This window comes from Sceloporus occidentalis, unplaced genomic scaffold (assembly GCF_023333645.1).
Source record: "Sceloporus occidentalis isolate IW3139 unplaced genomic scaffold, rSceOcc1.0.p SCAF_29, whole genome shotgun sequence".
Taxonomy (NCBI): domain Eukaryota; kingdom Metazoa; phylum Chordata; class Lepidosauria; order Squamata; family Phrynosomatidae; genus Sceloporus; species Sceloporus occidentalis.
This window is the reverse complement of record NW_028317009.1, coordinates 951650-967918: the sequence shown is the minus strand read 5'-3', so window position 1 is coordinate 967918 and position 16269 is coordinate 951650. Positions and strand designations below refer to the sequence as shown.

The following is a 16269-nucleotide window of genomic DNA, read 5'->3' as shown; positions in this document are numbered from 1 at the left end:
ACTACGGGTTTCAGCCGGTGCTGGCTGGGGAGGAGGGCCGCTCGTTGCTATGGTGACTGGAGACGCATAGCTGTTTTGTCTGTTGCGGATCTGATACACCGAGTGCGGGTGAGTAAACTAATGCGGGTCGCTTACCGATAACCGGCTTGGCATGCGAGCATATTAACCCTTACCGGGGATATTGGTGAATTGTTATTTTATACAGAGAATTGCTGTACAATGCAGCCCAAAACCGAAGCGTCTGCTGGCATGGAAGGGCAAGGGGGAGGTGATGTGCGGATCGAGGACTTTTCCGAAGTTATTCATTCTGGAGACTGTCAGGTTGGACAAGAGGCACCTACAGGTACACAGTTACTGTGTTAGAGACCCCCTGCATGAGCAGAGACTGACCGACTGCACAGGGGACCCCCTGCATGAACAGAAACTGACCGACTGCACAGGGGACCTCCTGCATGAGCAAAGACTGTCTGACTGCACAGGGGACCCCCTGCATGAGCAGAGACTGTCTGACTGTACAGGGGACCCCCTGCATGAGCAGAGGCTGACCGACTTCACAGGGGACCCCCTGCATGAGCAGAGGCTGACCGACTTCACAGGGGACCCCCTGCATGAGCAGAGACTGACCGACTGCACAGGGGACCCCCTGCATGAGCAGAGACTGACTGACTGCACAGGGGACCCCCTGCATGAGCAGAGACTGACCACTGCATGGGAGACCCCCTGCATGTGCCTAGGAGACCTTTTTTCTTAATGAGAACTCTGTGATGTGCATTATGTAAATAAACATTTTGTTTTTAAATACAGATACTATAGACGAAACCACCAATAATAAAAATGTGAATTCCCCACCGAGCACCATCAAAGAGAAGGAGAGCGGACCAAGGTAACCAACAGCCTACATTCATACAGTAAAGACTTTAGGGATCGAGCTGCTGGTCGAAATCCAGGACTGAAGCATTTGGGGGAAAGTCTGCATGCAGGCCATCAACAAGATCCTCAATGTGGACTTTTCCCCAAATTAGGCCTAACCAAAAAGCTTCGAGGGGATCCAGTAGCCACAGTCCTCCTCTGTGTATGTTGTATATGAAGACACAAATACTCTCACTGCAGGTTTACTGATAGATATCCGTGTGCAGTAGGACTTCCCCTCCTGCCTTCTATGAAGACTAGAATTGAATGCTTCGCATGGATACTCATTTTATATTTATTCTCAACAGTACCCTGAATTGTAAAAAGGCAGTCACGGTTACCCAAGCATACATGCATTCATGGATCTAGTTTGTACCTTCTCAGTCCCGGGGACAGGTTAGGTTCCCCTTGATTTAAAAAAAAAAAGCCAAGTGACTACTTAATAAAAATAACAATCATAATAAACCTTAATCGTCTCAGTTTTATTGATCGGGGAGGGTTTCACCTAAGCTTCTTCCTTTTTTAGGATAACTAAAGCGTTCTTGCGGGATCTTTGCAAGCAACAGAAACTTTACCTCACTCCTTATTTGAATGACACGCTATATCTTCACTACAAAGGTATGTGACATATAGGAATACCACTGTCTGTGTGCCATTGGACCTAAACTGACAAATGCAGCCTTTGTCCATCACTGCCCCCTTGTCTCCCACCTTACGCAGGATTCATGCATATTGAGAACTTGGAGGAATACACGGGCTTGAAGTGTCTGTGGCTGGAATGCAATGGCCTACAGAAGATAGAAAATCTGAACGCTCTGACTGAACTACGATGCCTCTTCTTGCATCAAAACCTCATCAACAAAATCGAGAACATTGACCACCTACAAAAGCTTGACACTGTTAACCTGTCCAACAACTACATCAAGACCATAGAGAACTTGGGTGAGTTGTCCTCTGTTATAACCCCAACAGGTTGTACTAGTGCTTTTGCATATTGGGCCACAAGCTGATGTCGCAACGAAGAGCCATCAATTTTTGTTTGTGAAGGTGCTCATTTTAACCAAATACTGTAGCTCATGGAGGGGTTTTCACACGTGCGACTGTGATCTCCTCTTATAATCACACATTGTTGTGCTTGTCCCAGCTTCTCTTCCAGTTCTCTCCACTTTACAAATTGCTCACAACCAGTTACATACAGTGCAAGATATACAGCATCTAGAGGAATGCCCGAGCATTAGAGTTCTGGATCTGTCGCATAACAAGCTGGATGACCCCGCAGTGTTAGATGTACTCCAGAAGATGCCAAACCTTGTATGTAGCATGGCTTTCTGTATCTACCATTGTGTCAACCATTTCTGTTACTCTATCTATATGCTCTCAAGATCATTAAATGTAAATGTTTACTTGCATGCAATGTTCACCAACTAAGAGGACAAGTATATTTGCAAATCAAATTAGACAGAAATGTCTTTGTGTTTGGTTGCCCTTTGTAGTTTAAATCTGCTTATGTGTCAACACAATCAACAAAACAGAATACAAATGAACTGGATACAATGCTGTTATAAAACGTATAAATAATTTACTGAAAAGTAATATTTTGGTAAAATCAGGTACTAGGGTATGTTAGCCACGTTGCTCCATTAACCATGAATGCTTAAGAAAAATAAATAAATTGTATTTATTCTCTTTTAGCATGTTTTGAACCTGATGGGTAATGACCTCATTAAGAAGATTCCCAATTACAGAAAGACGGTCACAGTCCGGTTAAAAGAACTGACTTATCTGGATGATAGGCCAGTCTTTCCAAAAGACAGGTAATAATATCCACTAAAATGGGATAATTAATAAAAATATTATGATACAATAGTATTTTCCATCATCATTTCTATTTATATACAGCCTTTTTAGGTAATTCTGTTTTTTATGTTTTTCTTACAGGGCATGTGCGGAAGCCTGGGCCAGAGGGGGTCGCGAAGCAGAGAAGGAAGAGCAAGACAGGTGGGAAACCAGAGAAAGAAAGAAGATCCAAGATAGCATCGATGCTTTATCTGAGATCAGGAGGAGAGCAGAGGAGAGGAGGGACCAAATGGAAATGGAGGAGAAAGGTACTCCTTGTTGTACGATGAAGTATCTTTTTCCGGTTTCATAAATGGCAATAGCTACATATCTAGAAATATTTTTAACAAGTAGGATAAATATACAGAGGCTGCCGACCCTTCATGCAGCATTAAACGTGGCATCTCTGCTTTACTGTCTAACAGGCTCGATACTTTATTTCATAACATAAAGAAGTGGGTAACCATTTTTCTAGTAATTATTATTTCACAATATCCTGATGTTGATTATATATACACACACACGGCTATTTATTTTTAAGGAGAGCAACCCATAGGTTTAGAGGAGGAAATAATTCACTGCAGGAATAAAGAATCAAAGGATACGATTGAGACTTTCGTAAAAGAGACAATGGATGCCTGCAAGGAGCTTTGTGAAGATACAGCGAGCAGAGACAATGACTTAACCACTAGCCCTCTCAACCAGCTGGCCAAAGACAACAGGACAGATGAACGTCCGCCTTGTGAAAAACCCATAGTATGCCATGATACAGAAACCATATCAGAAGGGGATCAAAACCATCACAACAATGAAAACATATACTCTATGAGCGTCCATTCCACTAAAGGTACCTAAATGCAACCACATATAGTCCACTAGAATATTTTACGTAACTGTGTGAGTAAAATAAAAAGAAAAGCAATCTTTAGAGAAAAATTCTAAGAGCCCTCCATATGTCACAAATCATTCATTAATCCCCATTTTTATACATATTCCCATTTCATTTCCTCGATACTCTCTTTTGTTCCATTCTAATGACCTATTCTACTTTTTCGTTACTTAACTCATCTCTAGGGTCGCAGGATAAGACGAGCAGAGAAGGTGCCCTGACTACCGAATTAACAGATCCGAAGGACATTGAAACTGTCCCTCTTCAGGCTACAGTCGAAAAGATATATATTGATGTAGGTGCCTATGAGATACAGCTTTTTCTCAACCTTTTTGGTTCCATGTGTCATTTATTGTCTGCTTTGTTATTACTTGTATTCTCTGCATTCTCTGGTATTGACATTATCTTTGCTGAACCGCCTGTCCTGTACTGCAAATATAAATTCAATGATGATGAGGTCAACTCTAGCCAGTTGAATGAGATTGCTGGTCAGTTATGCCTTTCACCACTACATCTTATTTAAAGCTCCTCCTATGAGTGTATCGACCCAGTAGGCTAAGCAACATATGGCCATATAGTGTGACAGAATACCCAATATCTATACCTCAGCAATATGTACTGTCATTTTTCTGGTTATTTAGGATTTGCCAGATCTGGAGGATATGGAAGTTGAAGAGCACTCTGTGGCTGAAGAGCTCAGCACTAATAAGGTACACGTAGATATTGTTTAAGCATCACTTATAAAATATTCGGCACCATAGTATATAATGTAGGTTACTTCATTGATCCCTGACATACGTTTTGGGGGATTTTTTGCCCTTTGAATCATAACAAAAATGTAACCCATCGGTTACAAATTGACCTACAAAATATGTTTAAAAACACATAATAAAGACACCATTTGCCATTCGACCAATACGGCTTTTTATACACTTTAATACACATTGAGTGAAAGAAATCCGAACAGTTTTGATCCTCATTGGCATCCCATAAATGTGAGACTTGGCTACAACCCAAAGAGCATGAAGTTAAAATGTTACTCACGTGCTAATAATGAGGGTCCTAATATTCATAGGGGTTTTGCCATGCTTTTGTTAGGTGTCCGTATCATGCATTTGCCTGGTGCATTCTACAAATAGACTTTTTGCGTGAAGAATGGCGGTTGCTTGACCCATGCGTATGTGTTTCTCTTGTAGAGAATATACCGTCCAAAAATTGAAGTGATTTCTGTTGCCAGCGATGATAGCGACACTGAGTGGAATAGAGAAGAAATTAACGAGAGCATAGATTTTAGTGAGGATCTGGGTTGTGTATCTAACATATTCACTAAGCAAAGCACTAACCAGACAACAAACCTAAATAGTCAACCAGAATTAATAGTTGCCTCAAAGGATGGCAGTAGTTTAATTCGACAATCAAGGCCACTTATTGAGGAACTGGATTCTGGATATATTCATGATCGAGATACAGAAAGCAAAGAAAGTCCAGGTAATAAAAACATTTCTAATGGGTGGAATATTTTCAGGTAACCATCACCCTAATTTACTAGCTGAAAATTATAGGTCATGCAGTTCTGCTGTATGAACTTGCTTTTTGAAATACTTGCGTAGCTGTGGATATATATCAGATATAACTTCAGAAGGCTGGGGAAAGAACCTTAGCTAGCGTATAGCCATTTATAAGGAGAAATGGTGGGAAGGGAAACTGATTTCCTCCCAGCTTTGTGGGATAAAAAATATTGATTTCTACTTAGAAATGTTCATTATGCACTTTATAGGGCTTTGGGATTCGTACCCCTTTAAATAATCTAAAAAGGTGTTTAGCTTTTAAATGTGATTTTGTGTTATATGTTCATTGCAGAGAATGGCTACAGAGAGGCCAAGATGGTGACCCATTCTGTAGACTCCGACCTGCAGGACAAGGAAGAGGAGATTGAATGTGGCTTGGACTGAAATTTCCTGCATTGTATATTTTATAGCCCAAAACTACAATAACTGTTCTATAGAACACAATTGGGTCCACTCACTGGAGGGCTGGTTCACAGGAGAACTTCTGCACATCACTCTGCATTATGAAGAGTCAACACCAGCGAGACTCTACTGTTGGAAGACCTTTTATAATGCATAGCTACAGCAGTGTGTCCCCTTACACATTATATTATGCATTGTACAGGGCTTCTAGGTTTGGAGAAACCTGATGGTGTTGGCTCTTCATAATGGATAGTGAACTCTTTTGCAAACTCTTCTGCCATCTCTCCCTTTAGTAAATCGCCTCAGACATTCTCATTATGCATCTGTTTATGTTTCAAGGATGATTAGAAGGAAGTAATGACCAAACCCACAGGACCATCATCAGAACTTCAAAAGTTATGTTGTAGAACTGTATGGCTTTAGTGTGGTGTGTTAATAGCTATCCACCAGTGTATCTATCATCTAGTTTTTCATACAGGTTACAACTAGACTGTCAGGCTTTACATGTAAGAGCCACCCACACATACGTGTTGTCAGGAACCTTTTGTTAGACTTCTAAATGTCACGACAAACCTATTGGTTACCTGGAAGCCAGCAAGTAATGGATGGATAGGTTACTAGGCATAAGCAGAGCGGTGGTTTCAAGTGGTACCTATCTCAATGTGATGTCTTCCTTTATAAAAGGTACTCATTGTCCATGACAAATCCCCACATTTATTGGTGACTATTTTAGAACCAAAACATTTATGTACACAACCAGGGCGTTTTCGAATCCTCTGTTGTGTCCGCTGGTTGACAAGAGTTGACGTTTTCTTGAAAGTCTTACATTCCGTTGGTTATGTTCACTGCATTTTTTTGGCTTCTTGGGCCATTAAATCATTTTTGTGTCAGTTGAATGTTACGGTTTCATGTTAAAATAATGTTACTGCCTGGTACCATGGTTTAGAAATGCAAATAAAAGTTGTACCTTTCAAACTTGTCACATGTCCGTGCTGTGAATTCTCATCAAAAAAAGCATTTTGTAAACATGGAAAGAACATTTTTATGAAGCCGGTAACTCATAAGATGGCAAAAATTAAACCTCAATCAACAGGAAAGCCCTAACTCCCCGCCAAGCAAGAGAGCTTAATGTTTTCACTGTTCTCCAAGCAACACAGAAGACCAATCCCCAATTACTTCATTAATTAAGCTTACAGTTTCAGCACAAGATGATGGGAACCATATTGAGCCCTCGCTAATGTTTGGAGGGCTCCCATCTTCAGAGACAATGACTTCCATGCAGTGTCTGCTGAAATTTGAGCATTTTCCATGCTGTGAAGGTCTTGTTTGCCGAAAATGATTAATACGATTTGAAATCCAAAAAGGTTTACAGATTCGTCATACTTTTTGTAGGAGATAGGGTTAAGCGCTTCCTTTTGTGTCATTTACAGATGGCTTATGGGATGACAAAGGATCAATGGTGCAGAAACATAAAAATCACATTATATAAATCAATTTTATTGTTAGGTTATAGAATTGCAAGCAGTCCACAGAGTGAATCCGTAAAAATCCACGTTTTTTCTTCCTTGTCTATCTGCACTGTTCCTAGATATCAAGTAATACAAGCAATGCCCCAGTGTTACATAGGGTATATTTATATATATTTTGATTTGTGTTTACCCTTTAAAGCACTATATTCTAATGATTGTGGGCTTCCTTGTTACTCATGGCTGTTTTTTAAAACTGACCCACCAAGTGGCCAAAAAGTTCACAAAGGTATACGTTTCCAAAACAAAAACGCTTGCAACCAAAGCGTCCTAACGCTAGTGAACGAGGCTAATTAATGCCTTCGTTTAAACAAGTTTCTCCACTTTTATCATTTTTTACATTCTTTGTATTTATAAAGTTCAAATCCCTCCCCAAAACACAGCACTTGGGCACAACTCGACAACAGCAGGACACAAGCATAACAAACTCTTTTGGATCAAAATGTCGGTACGCAAGGTGTTCCTACTTGTCACAGTCTTCTTTTGGGGTAAGTTATTCATACCCATACTGGCAGAAAATGTGCATTCTTTAGTTGTAGATAAGAGGTGGTTAGACAAAGATGTTATTTCCGTACATCTTCAGTATTTGAATATGCGTCGAAGAATGTGTTAACATACAGTAGCAACTAACAGGTCTCACAGGGTCCCCATATTGACCTAAATAGATGAGGCAGGATTTACCCAGTGGGGGTTTCTTTTGGTACTCTAGCAGAGGAGCTAGAATGGGACTCCACTTGTCAATGTATTTGTTATAAACATGAATGGACCATTAGAAAACAAGAGGAGGAAGACCACTAGACCATTAGACGCAGACCAACAATTGATGCAATGTGGACTGTCTCTTTGAGACCCTTGTCCTGATTTACCCTGTTACCACTAAAGTTACACCACTGTATCCAGTTAGTTATTTCCATAATATGGCCAGATGTCCCTGTTCACTTCGGAAATGGTTGTTTAATCAACGGAACTTGCATTATTTGGTTGCTGAGTGTCTAACAAGCTCTTTGTACAGCCTAAGACGTGCCAGCGAAACTGGGATGAGTTTCGGATCCAATGATAGCTTTGACTGAGCGCTTTTTGGTAAAGCATATCTAAAATGTAAAACAAATATTGTCTTGGCTCTGTCATGCCATATTGATGGCTGACTAGAAAGATCTTATCGATGACCTACATAACATAATTCCACTTAAGGTGTCTTGGAATCGAGAGAGTATGAGCATCTTGAGACAGCCAAGTGCTTGTGTCAGATTATCTTCAGGGTAAGCAGGCACAGGGAGAAAACAAATGAACACGGGCTCCATAATTATCATTTGATTTAAAAAACATTTAATTATTAGGTTGCATCTAACTCATCTAGTGTTTATGCCCAAGGCAAATAATTAAGAGAAAAGGCTGTGTTGCCATTATAGATAGCTGCTCTGTTGAGGTGAGGAAACCCAAGTAATACCATCTTTAAGCTTTGTTCCAGTTTCCATCGCAAGGGTTGCTGGATGTGTGATTAGGGGTAGCGTTAATGGCTTCGATCTGGGAGAGTATTAAGGATTTGTGGATTGTATGTCACGATAATGGCAGAAGGGTATATAACTTTTGCAGTAGAAATCTGCATTGGCCATTGTAAATTTAGTCCTTAGAGCAGAAGAGGCAGAAGAATGCATTTAACCACTCAAAATGTTACATGGCAGGGTAACATTATCGCAGTGCGTCAACCACTACCAATACCGTTTGGGAAGGAGCCCCCCACCCCCACTGGACCACAAGGATCAATGGCCAAAGCTGTAGAGACCCTGCTGCTGTGACCCCCATCCAATTTGTGATGCACCAGTTTTCTCCATGTATTTAGCCTTTAACATACTACTTAAGGAATAACTCATCATTTTTCAGTTGTGTCGTCAAAGCTGTCATTTTCTTTGATTCAGAAAATCCTGTCTAACAGGTCTTGAACATTAACTGAAAGGGGAACGTTAATATTCTAAATATAGTAGATAGAATGACACTGGGGTATGCCAATGGCAAACACATGCCACCTGAAGCAGAAAATAACCAAATAAGTGGGGCACTGTGTAAAATACAAAAGTTAGTTTTTCGGCAGTCAGAGACAACCAAGTTAGTAGGTCAACTTGGTCAAGACTCCAGTAACAGTTTTCCTATGGAATCCAGTCAACGTTTCACATATGGTATTAGAATGTAGCACAAAGGACATCTGTGATCAAACAGAAAATTGAAGCCTATATAAAACACTCGCACCCCATAATCAGGTGCCCAGCACGTTCTTGCTTTAGGCGATCATACCTGGCCAATATGGATTAGTCTAAAGATTGAAAATACAGATATTTATGAACCTATTATTGTCTATGAAATTTACATGTCTGCGAGCACATTATTTTACCATTTTACATGCGTTAATAAAGTCCCGTCAATAAATTTGCAATGGCAATAAGGAGATGGAGGTGAAGTTCAACAACCAGAAGTGTAAGGATATGCAGCTGCACAACGAATTGGCATCTAGTGTGCACATGTAAAAAGGAGGAGTGCGAAGAAAAAAGTCACCTTGCCACCAGCTTAGTTTGGTATGTGTTCAAACAGAATTATGAAGACTGCCGTCAGGCAAGTGTGACTCAGTGAGCAGAGACTAGAATTTAGCTAGCCTATTTCCAGACGTTTTTCTCATTATCTGTGGGAGAAAGGAACGCTCGATCCTCTGGCCTTAAGGCTAAGGAGGCAGGAAGCCCAAAGGGCTTCAGAATCACCCGAGAATAGCCCAATCAACATTACATGGCTATGTCACGTGTGCACATGGTTTTTTGCACTTTTTTTTCAATGGATACATTGATATGGTTTTAAAGTCAAAGTGAATGCCACAGTCATGCCATGACCCTGAAGCTTTGCTTTCATAATATTAGGAAAACGGCTCAGTAACATATTAGCAACATGCTATAATTTCTGATAACACTCATACTGGGACTTTAGTTAATCTAAATCTATATACACATCACGTAGCTGCCCATTGTTCATGTGAATTGTACGGTAAATCAAACCGGGACTATGCCGCCTGGGGCCACTGACTCTCGGCATCAGGCATGCACCCAAACCCACCTCCTAAATGCGAAGTCAGCAGCGCGTTAGCCAGCAAGGTCAAAACTTTGACCATAATGTCTAGTAAAATACTTTGGCCGTATTTAAGGTCAGGTCAGGTCATGTTTTATAATTGGAATCAATTACAAGTGGTAGAAGTTAACTCAATAAAGGAATTTAAACGCATTGGATAGATTGGCAGAATGGTTGTTATCTCGTGTCACATTTTATGTTTCGATCCAACATTTACTTAGCATTAAAGAATAAAGGAGATACCATAAACACAAGTGGGAATCTTAATATTGTCCAGGTTGGCTATATACCTGAATGAGTTATGTACCCTGCGTGTGGCAGTAGTAATGGTCTACGTTTCTCTTTGTTTCTATGCGGTCCAGGTGTTTGTCACAGCAAGAACTGTAGTTTCAACGATGTCCTAGAAAGTTTGAATTTTTCCAGTCTTCCGGGTACTGATGTGCGCCCAGTTAAAGATTGGAGAACAACATCAATAGTATATTTGGACCTTTTCCTCTACACAGTCATTAGCTTGGTAAGATCCTTTTCTATATAAGATATTGTATTTTTCAGTGTAACAGACTGGATACAAGCCTTATGATATAGTTTCAAACCAATTCGTAAGATGTGACATCATAAGCCAAACAAGAGCCAAGCAAGACCCCAAGAGTAATTGCATAAATAGGAGAATAGACCCCTTATAACTCACATCCATTCCTAAGATATTGCTTTCGATAAGCACCTAATCAACAGATACTGTTAATTAATGTAACTAATGAATAAAATGCCAGTGTAATTAAGGACTACATTTTCAGAAAGAAAAAGCCCACGCTGGTGAAGCTATTTTATGATTTGTAACCACTCTATAAGTTTTATGGAAAAATATTTTTCACAATAAATGTTATTTCTTTTTGTTTGGTTTTAAGGATACAAGCACGCAAACACTATCTACATTTATCTGGTTCAATATGGTAAGATCTTGATATATATAATATTTTTCGTACTCTCCTTCCTTACCTAATATCTACTGAATACTTACCCTCACTGAAGAGGTTTAGCGTTAAACATGACGTTCTTTAACTTTAACTGCTTTATGAATCATTACCTAAATCCCCAGCAGCTAAAATATGCCCGGCTGCACATTACGTGAACTTAAAAATGTAGCATATCCAGCCGCCGGTCGCACTTATGTCGTCAGGCAGCCGCTGGCCTTAAAGTGCCAGAGCCCCCCCGTCATCACTTCAGCTACTTTTAGATCTAGTAGGAGCAGTAACACGCAAGTCAAATTGTTATGTTATATATTACTTGTTGTGTCCTGTCTACCCATTGTATAAATAATAAAAAAAAATATTATTATTTTAGATGACTGATTTTTGATACATTTATATCCATACATTCACTCTTCAAAACCCTCAAAATATTTTAGAGCAAGCCACTTCTTAGACAACCCCGACTGAATGTATTCTTTTATTTATTCTAGGAGTGGCAAAATGAGTTCATTAAATGGAACCCGGATGATTTCTGCGGAATTAAAACCCTTTATGCTTCTGGTGACAAATTCTGGAAACCAGATCTATACATTTATGAAATGTATGTTTAACGTGTACAATGTATAGGTATAAGACTACAAACATTTATAACGGTCCACAATTTGCTACAGAACTTTTTAAAAGTATACTTATGGGGTGATAATGCACAACACCTATTGTTTCTTATATATCTTTTCATTCTATGCCCTCCTTAACATTTCCTTTGTATCCATGCGGTATCTTCAATTAACCAGGACAGAAACTGACGACAAGTCTCCAGTGATCCCATATTACATTCTACAAAGCAATGGCAAAATCACTAATTCAAAGCCGTTGAGGATAATAAGTACCTGTAACTTGGACATCTACAAGTTCCCCTTTGACATCCAGAGATGTAACCTAACGTTTGGTCCCTATGTTCACTCAGGTAAGTAATAAGACATTAATAGAATTTACCAGGGACAGAAATTGGCTACCGGGAGATACATTCCCAACTATGCCCGTTTTAAGATGAAAGCAGGTCGTGTGGACCAGTTATATCTAGATTTATGGACATATTGTATGTTGGACATTGCCAGTTAATTAATTAAAAAGGAAGAAAAAACAAACCTGCATACTTAAAATCTAGGGCTAGAACATTTGTTACATTAAGCTGTAAGATCATTACATTCTACAATGCCAGTGTCATGAAAGGGAAAAGTATCCATACCAGAGGTTGACAAACTCTCCGCAGCTGTACATTTTCCTGGTCATCGTTGGTGACCGTGCCCATTTTTCCAGTGTCGGATATCATCATGCTGCCAAGGACAAACTCCTCTCAGGTCAGCGAAGGCTCAAAAGAAGTTTTTGTCGGCAAAGGAGACTGGGCCTTGGTGGACATTATGGTGGACCACAAGACGTTGATCAGCAGTGGACAGGAGTACAGCCAAGTGGTCTATAGGGTAAATATGAAAGACAATTGAAAGACAATAAAACAGCTGCATAGTGACAAAACAAATAAATGCTCCAAATATCATTATTATTGCCCTGACACACCACCACCAAACTACCTCAATCCCTTAAGAAACAGTGAGTCTTCATGCCATGTAAAGATTACACGATGGATAATATATTTTTATAGACTGTATAGTCTGTATTGTTCTTCAATGGAAATCATCCTCTCTCTTAATTGTATAGCACAAATAATTTATGCAGCGCTTCTTACAGTCCGAACATTCAAAGGGTCCGCCAGAACCAGAACTGATAGATTAAGACGAATCAATACGTTTTTCAATAAGTTGCTTAGCAATTAACTCTTTTTCTCTGTCCTCTATCCCCAGATAACAGTAAAAAGAGCTCCTGTTGTTTATCTTCTTAATCTCATCATTCCGTCTTGCTTCCTGGTGTTATTGGACATTGCTAGTATGTTCATACAAACGGGGACACAAGAAAGGCTGGGCTTTAAAATCACTATCGTTTTGGGGTTTTCGGTGCTCCTGCTAATTTTGAATGACATACTTCCAAACTCTGACAATCCACCTGTTTTAGGTACGTCTTCTGAATAATCTTTAACGTTACATGATTATAAGTAAGAATATATAGAAAGGGGAAAACAGCCTAAAGGTGGAAAAAACCCCAGGGTTGAGCAGCTCCTCCTGCCTCATTAATGGTGTCCAGAGAAGGCTTTAAATTGCTTGAGAGTCTCTTTTGGGTTAATATGCAGTGCGGTCCCACTGATCCATCTCCTTGCTAAGCAATATAGCCATGTCAAACTATATAGGACTTGCCAGACTTGGGGTACTAGTGGTGGACTAAGCAATATATGGACATATAGTATGTCATTCAATTTGAATGATATTCGCTAGGCATGCGCTTAAGTCGCTTAACACACAGGTTCCTGCATATTTCCTGAAGGACGGCATTGAGGAATCACTAATGCAGATGGAAGAACACCAAAGCCTGTTCCTTCTTGGCTCCACCGCCTTTTTCAAATGTCAGCTTACCGAGTCTAAATCTAGTGTGATATCAGTGCACATCTCTTCCTATGGCCCATATGGGTCCACATGTGAGAGCAAGGACCTCAGGCTAACATATCGATGCCTCTCCCTAGACACAGACCTAACCACTCCTGGACCACCAGAGCGCCTATTGACTCTTCCAAGATTTCTGGGATCTCTAGTCCCCTAGTCATTCCACTTCCAAGAATCCTTGCCATTTACTTACAGTATATACATTAGTATCAACATTAAAGGTAGCCATGACTTCCGAAACATACCCACATAATCTTATTACAACAAGAGTAAAAAGTGTATACTACAACTTTGGGTTAGGGTTGCCTGATGTCAAAATAACATGTAATTCCATACTAGAAGCTGGTATAGCCACCTTCTCTTTTGCGGATGATAATTCCACTTGAAACTAAAACCATTGTAACCATCATAGCTCATCAGCCCGGTGGCGTTCCTTGTATTCTACGTATATTATTGCTCAATAGTACAGGTGGTTCACTTTCATGAAAATGTATAGAGAATGTGTAGGGTCTGCTGAATACCACATCTTGACTAAAAGTTTTATATTTATATATAGGTATATTTTGCTGTGTGTGTCTGGCCATCATGGTGCTCAGTATACTTGGATCAATTTGTGCCACCTACATGCTTTCACTTTCCACCACAAAACCACAAGTGCCAGTGTGGGTACGAATCTGGATCATGAAACATTTGGCTCGGGTCTTGTGCTTCCGCCTAGAATCTAAGGATACAAATCTGGTTACATTGGAGGGAGTTAACAGTGAGTAAATTAATATATATAGAGTCTGGGATGAAACCCAAACCATTAATTTTCGTGATACCCCACATGCAGTGCTGCTATCCTGGCTTGGTCTTCTAAACTAATTTAAGGGCCAACTATTAAACTATTAAGCACAATAACACTATACTCTCTCTGCTCCTAATTCCATAGCCAAAACCACTAGTGCTCAACTATGGCCTCTTGTTCTTCATACATAACCAGAAGATTAATGTCTTAACCCACTTATCTGAAAGACAGCACTATAACCGTATCCGTTATCTGAACACTAATGCTTAACTCTTAAGTCTTCTAATGCCCTAGTTATGTTCTGACATTTTTTTTATTTAGTCATGATGTCTGGCAAGCCCTTCTTTTCCTTTACAGATGCTGAGGATAGTAAGAGACCGGATACAAACTTCGAAGTTCGAGAGAAAGTCAAGATGTCCTTCAAAGAGTCAAAGGGTAACCTGGAAGTGAAGCTATTAAAACGCTTGTTGGCAGAAGTTCTGAAGATCCATCGAGGGTTGATTCTGTCCAAGAGCCAGGATGAGGCCAAGTCCGAGTGGCACATTGCTGCACTGATCGTGGACAGGCTGGTTCTCATTGCGTACCTTATCATTCTCGTTATTATGTTTTCCATTGTGATTGCAGTTTGGGCGAGCTAGATTCTGGAGATTTGCGCTGGTAATGTTCCATTGAAGTGGAAGGAACAAGATGCGTCTACTTTTGGTATTAAACGTCCTTATTTCATTTAGTGTAAAATGATATTTACATAATGATTATTATTTTTTTTTTTAAATTGTGTGTGTGTGTGTGTGTAGATAACTACCCTGTCCAACGATCAATTAGGGTTCCTGGTCAGTTGATCTAGTCGTGTCAGTATGGCTTAGAGAGATCATTGTTGCTAGCAATGAAGAAACTACACATGATTATGGGACCGTAAACTGAAAATCAGGACTACCCCGTAAACATCGCATGTATTTTACAACAAGCCGTTTAGACGTGTACTTAAACAGGAATACATCTTCTATATTTCCAGGATTCTATGTCCCGGAATCCTACTGCTTACAAAATCGTGCAGCAGGAGGCGACAGGTTTTTGTGTTTTTAAAAGAATAGATCTGAGGCCGGCAGTTACTTGATTTGGGTTACCAAGTGCGTCTCATCATTGGTAGTAACAATAGTTTATATTCTAAAATGTGTGTTTGTGTGTATATATATATATATATAATATTGATTTATAAATTGCCGCATTGTGTGTACAAATAAAATTGTGGCAACTTGTCATCTTTCATTTCGTTGTTCGTCGAAAGAAAACACACATTTCTTGAGCAAGAGCAAAGAACTGTGATGTAAAATCACACCGTTGTTGGTGAACCAACTGAGAGGAGCTAAGCAACGAAGCATAATGGGAGTTGTAGTAAAAAAACCCAAAACCTTCTTATGTTGCACATTCAACTGGTTTCTATGGGGATAATACATTTTTTGGAACTTTTTAACTTTTCAAACATGTTTTTCCTCACATAAACCCCTAGTTGTTTTGCATAGAAGCTCTGTTTCTATATTTTAGAAACAGACGGGGCTTCAATATTTTATTAAAATAACAATATTAAGGCATGAATGTTTAATGCTAATAATAATGATATTAATAAACTTACTCAACATGTGGGAGTTATGTGTGTTTCTCAGATTCAAATAAAAGAGGTAAAAACATCAAATAATAATCTTTTGGCTGCAGTTTATTATGTTATTTTGAGG

The 16269-nt window shown here is 39.6% G+C and overlaps 1 protein-coding gene and 1 pseudogene across 1 annotated transcript; both read left to right on the top strand.

Annotated features, from left to right (window-relative positions):
* Positions 1 to 271: 271 nt before the first annotated feature.
* On the top strand, positions 272 to 5586 carry LOC149299092 (dynein axonemal assembly factor 1-like). Its single transcript, XM_089486582.1, has 10 exons — positions 272 to 726; positions 1436 to 1527; positions 1630 to 1851; positions 2054 to 2220; positions 2602 to 2723; positions 2848 to 3014; positions 3820 to 3929; positions 4276 to 4344; positions 4831 to 4927; positions 5495 to 5586. Exons 1-10 carry the CDS (start codon positions 272 to 274, stop codon positions 5584 to 5586), a joined length of 1593 nt encoding a protein of 530 aa, XP_089342708.1.
* A 3985-nt stretch (positions 5587 to 9571) lies between these two features.
* Positions 9572 to 15177, top strand: LOC149299091 (5-hydroxytryptamine receptor 3A-like; annotated as a pseudogene).
* The last annotated feature ends 1092 nt before the right edge of the window (positions 15178 to 16269 follow it).

Excerpts from the sequence above, each read along its gene's own strand:
- LOC149299092 (XM_089486582.1), top strand. The coding sequence starts at position 272 with ATGTGCGGATCGAGGACTTTTCCGAAGTTATTCATTCTGGAGACTGTC. Across the intron at positions 1,852-2,053 it reads CAAGACCATAGAGAACTTGG|CTTCTCTTCCAGTTCTCTCC; the intron begins GTGAGTTGTCCT and ends TGCTTGTCCCAG. Across the intron at positions 4,928-5,494 it reads TAACGAGAGCATAGATTTTA|AGAATGGCTACAGAGAGGCC; the intron begins GTGAGGATCTGG and ends TGTTCATTGCAG.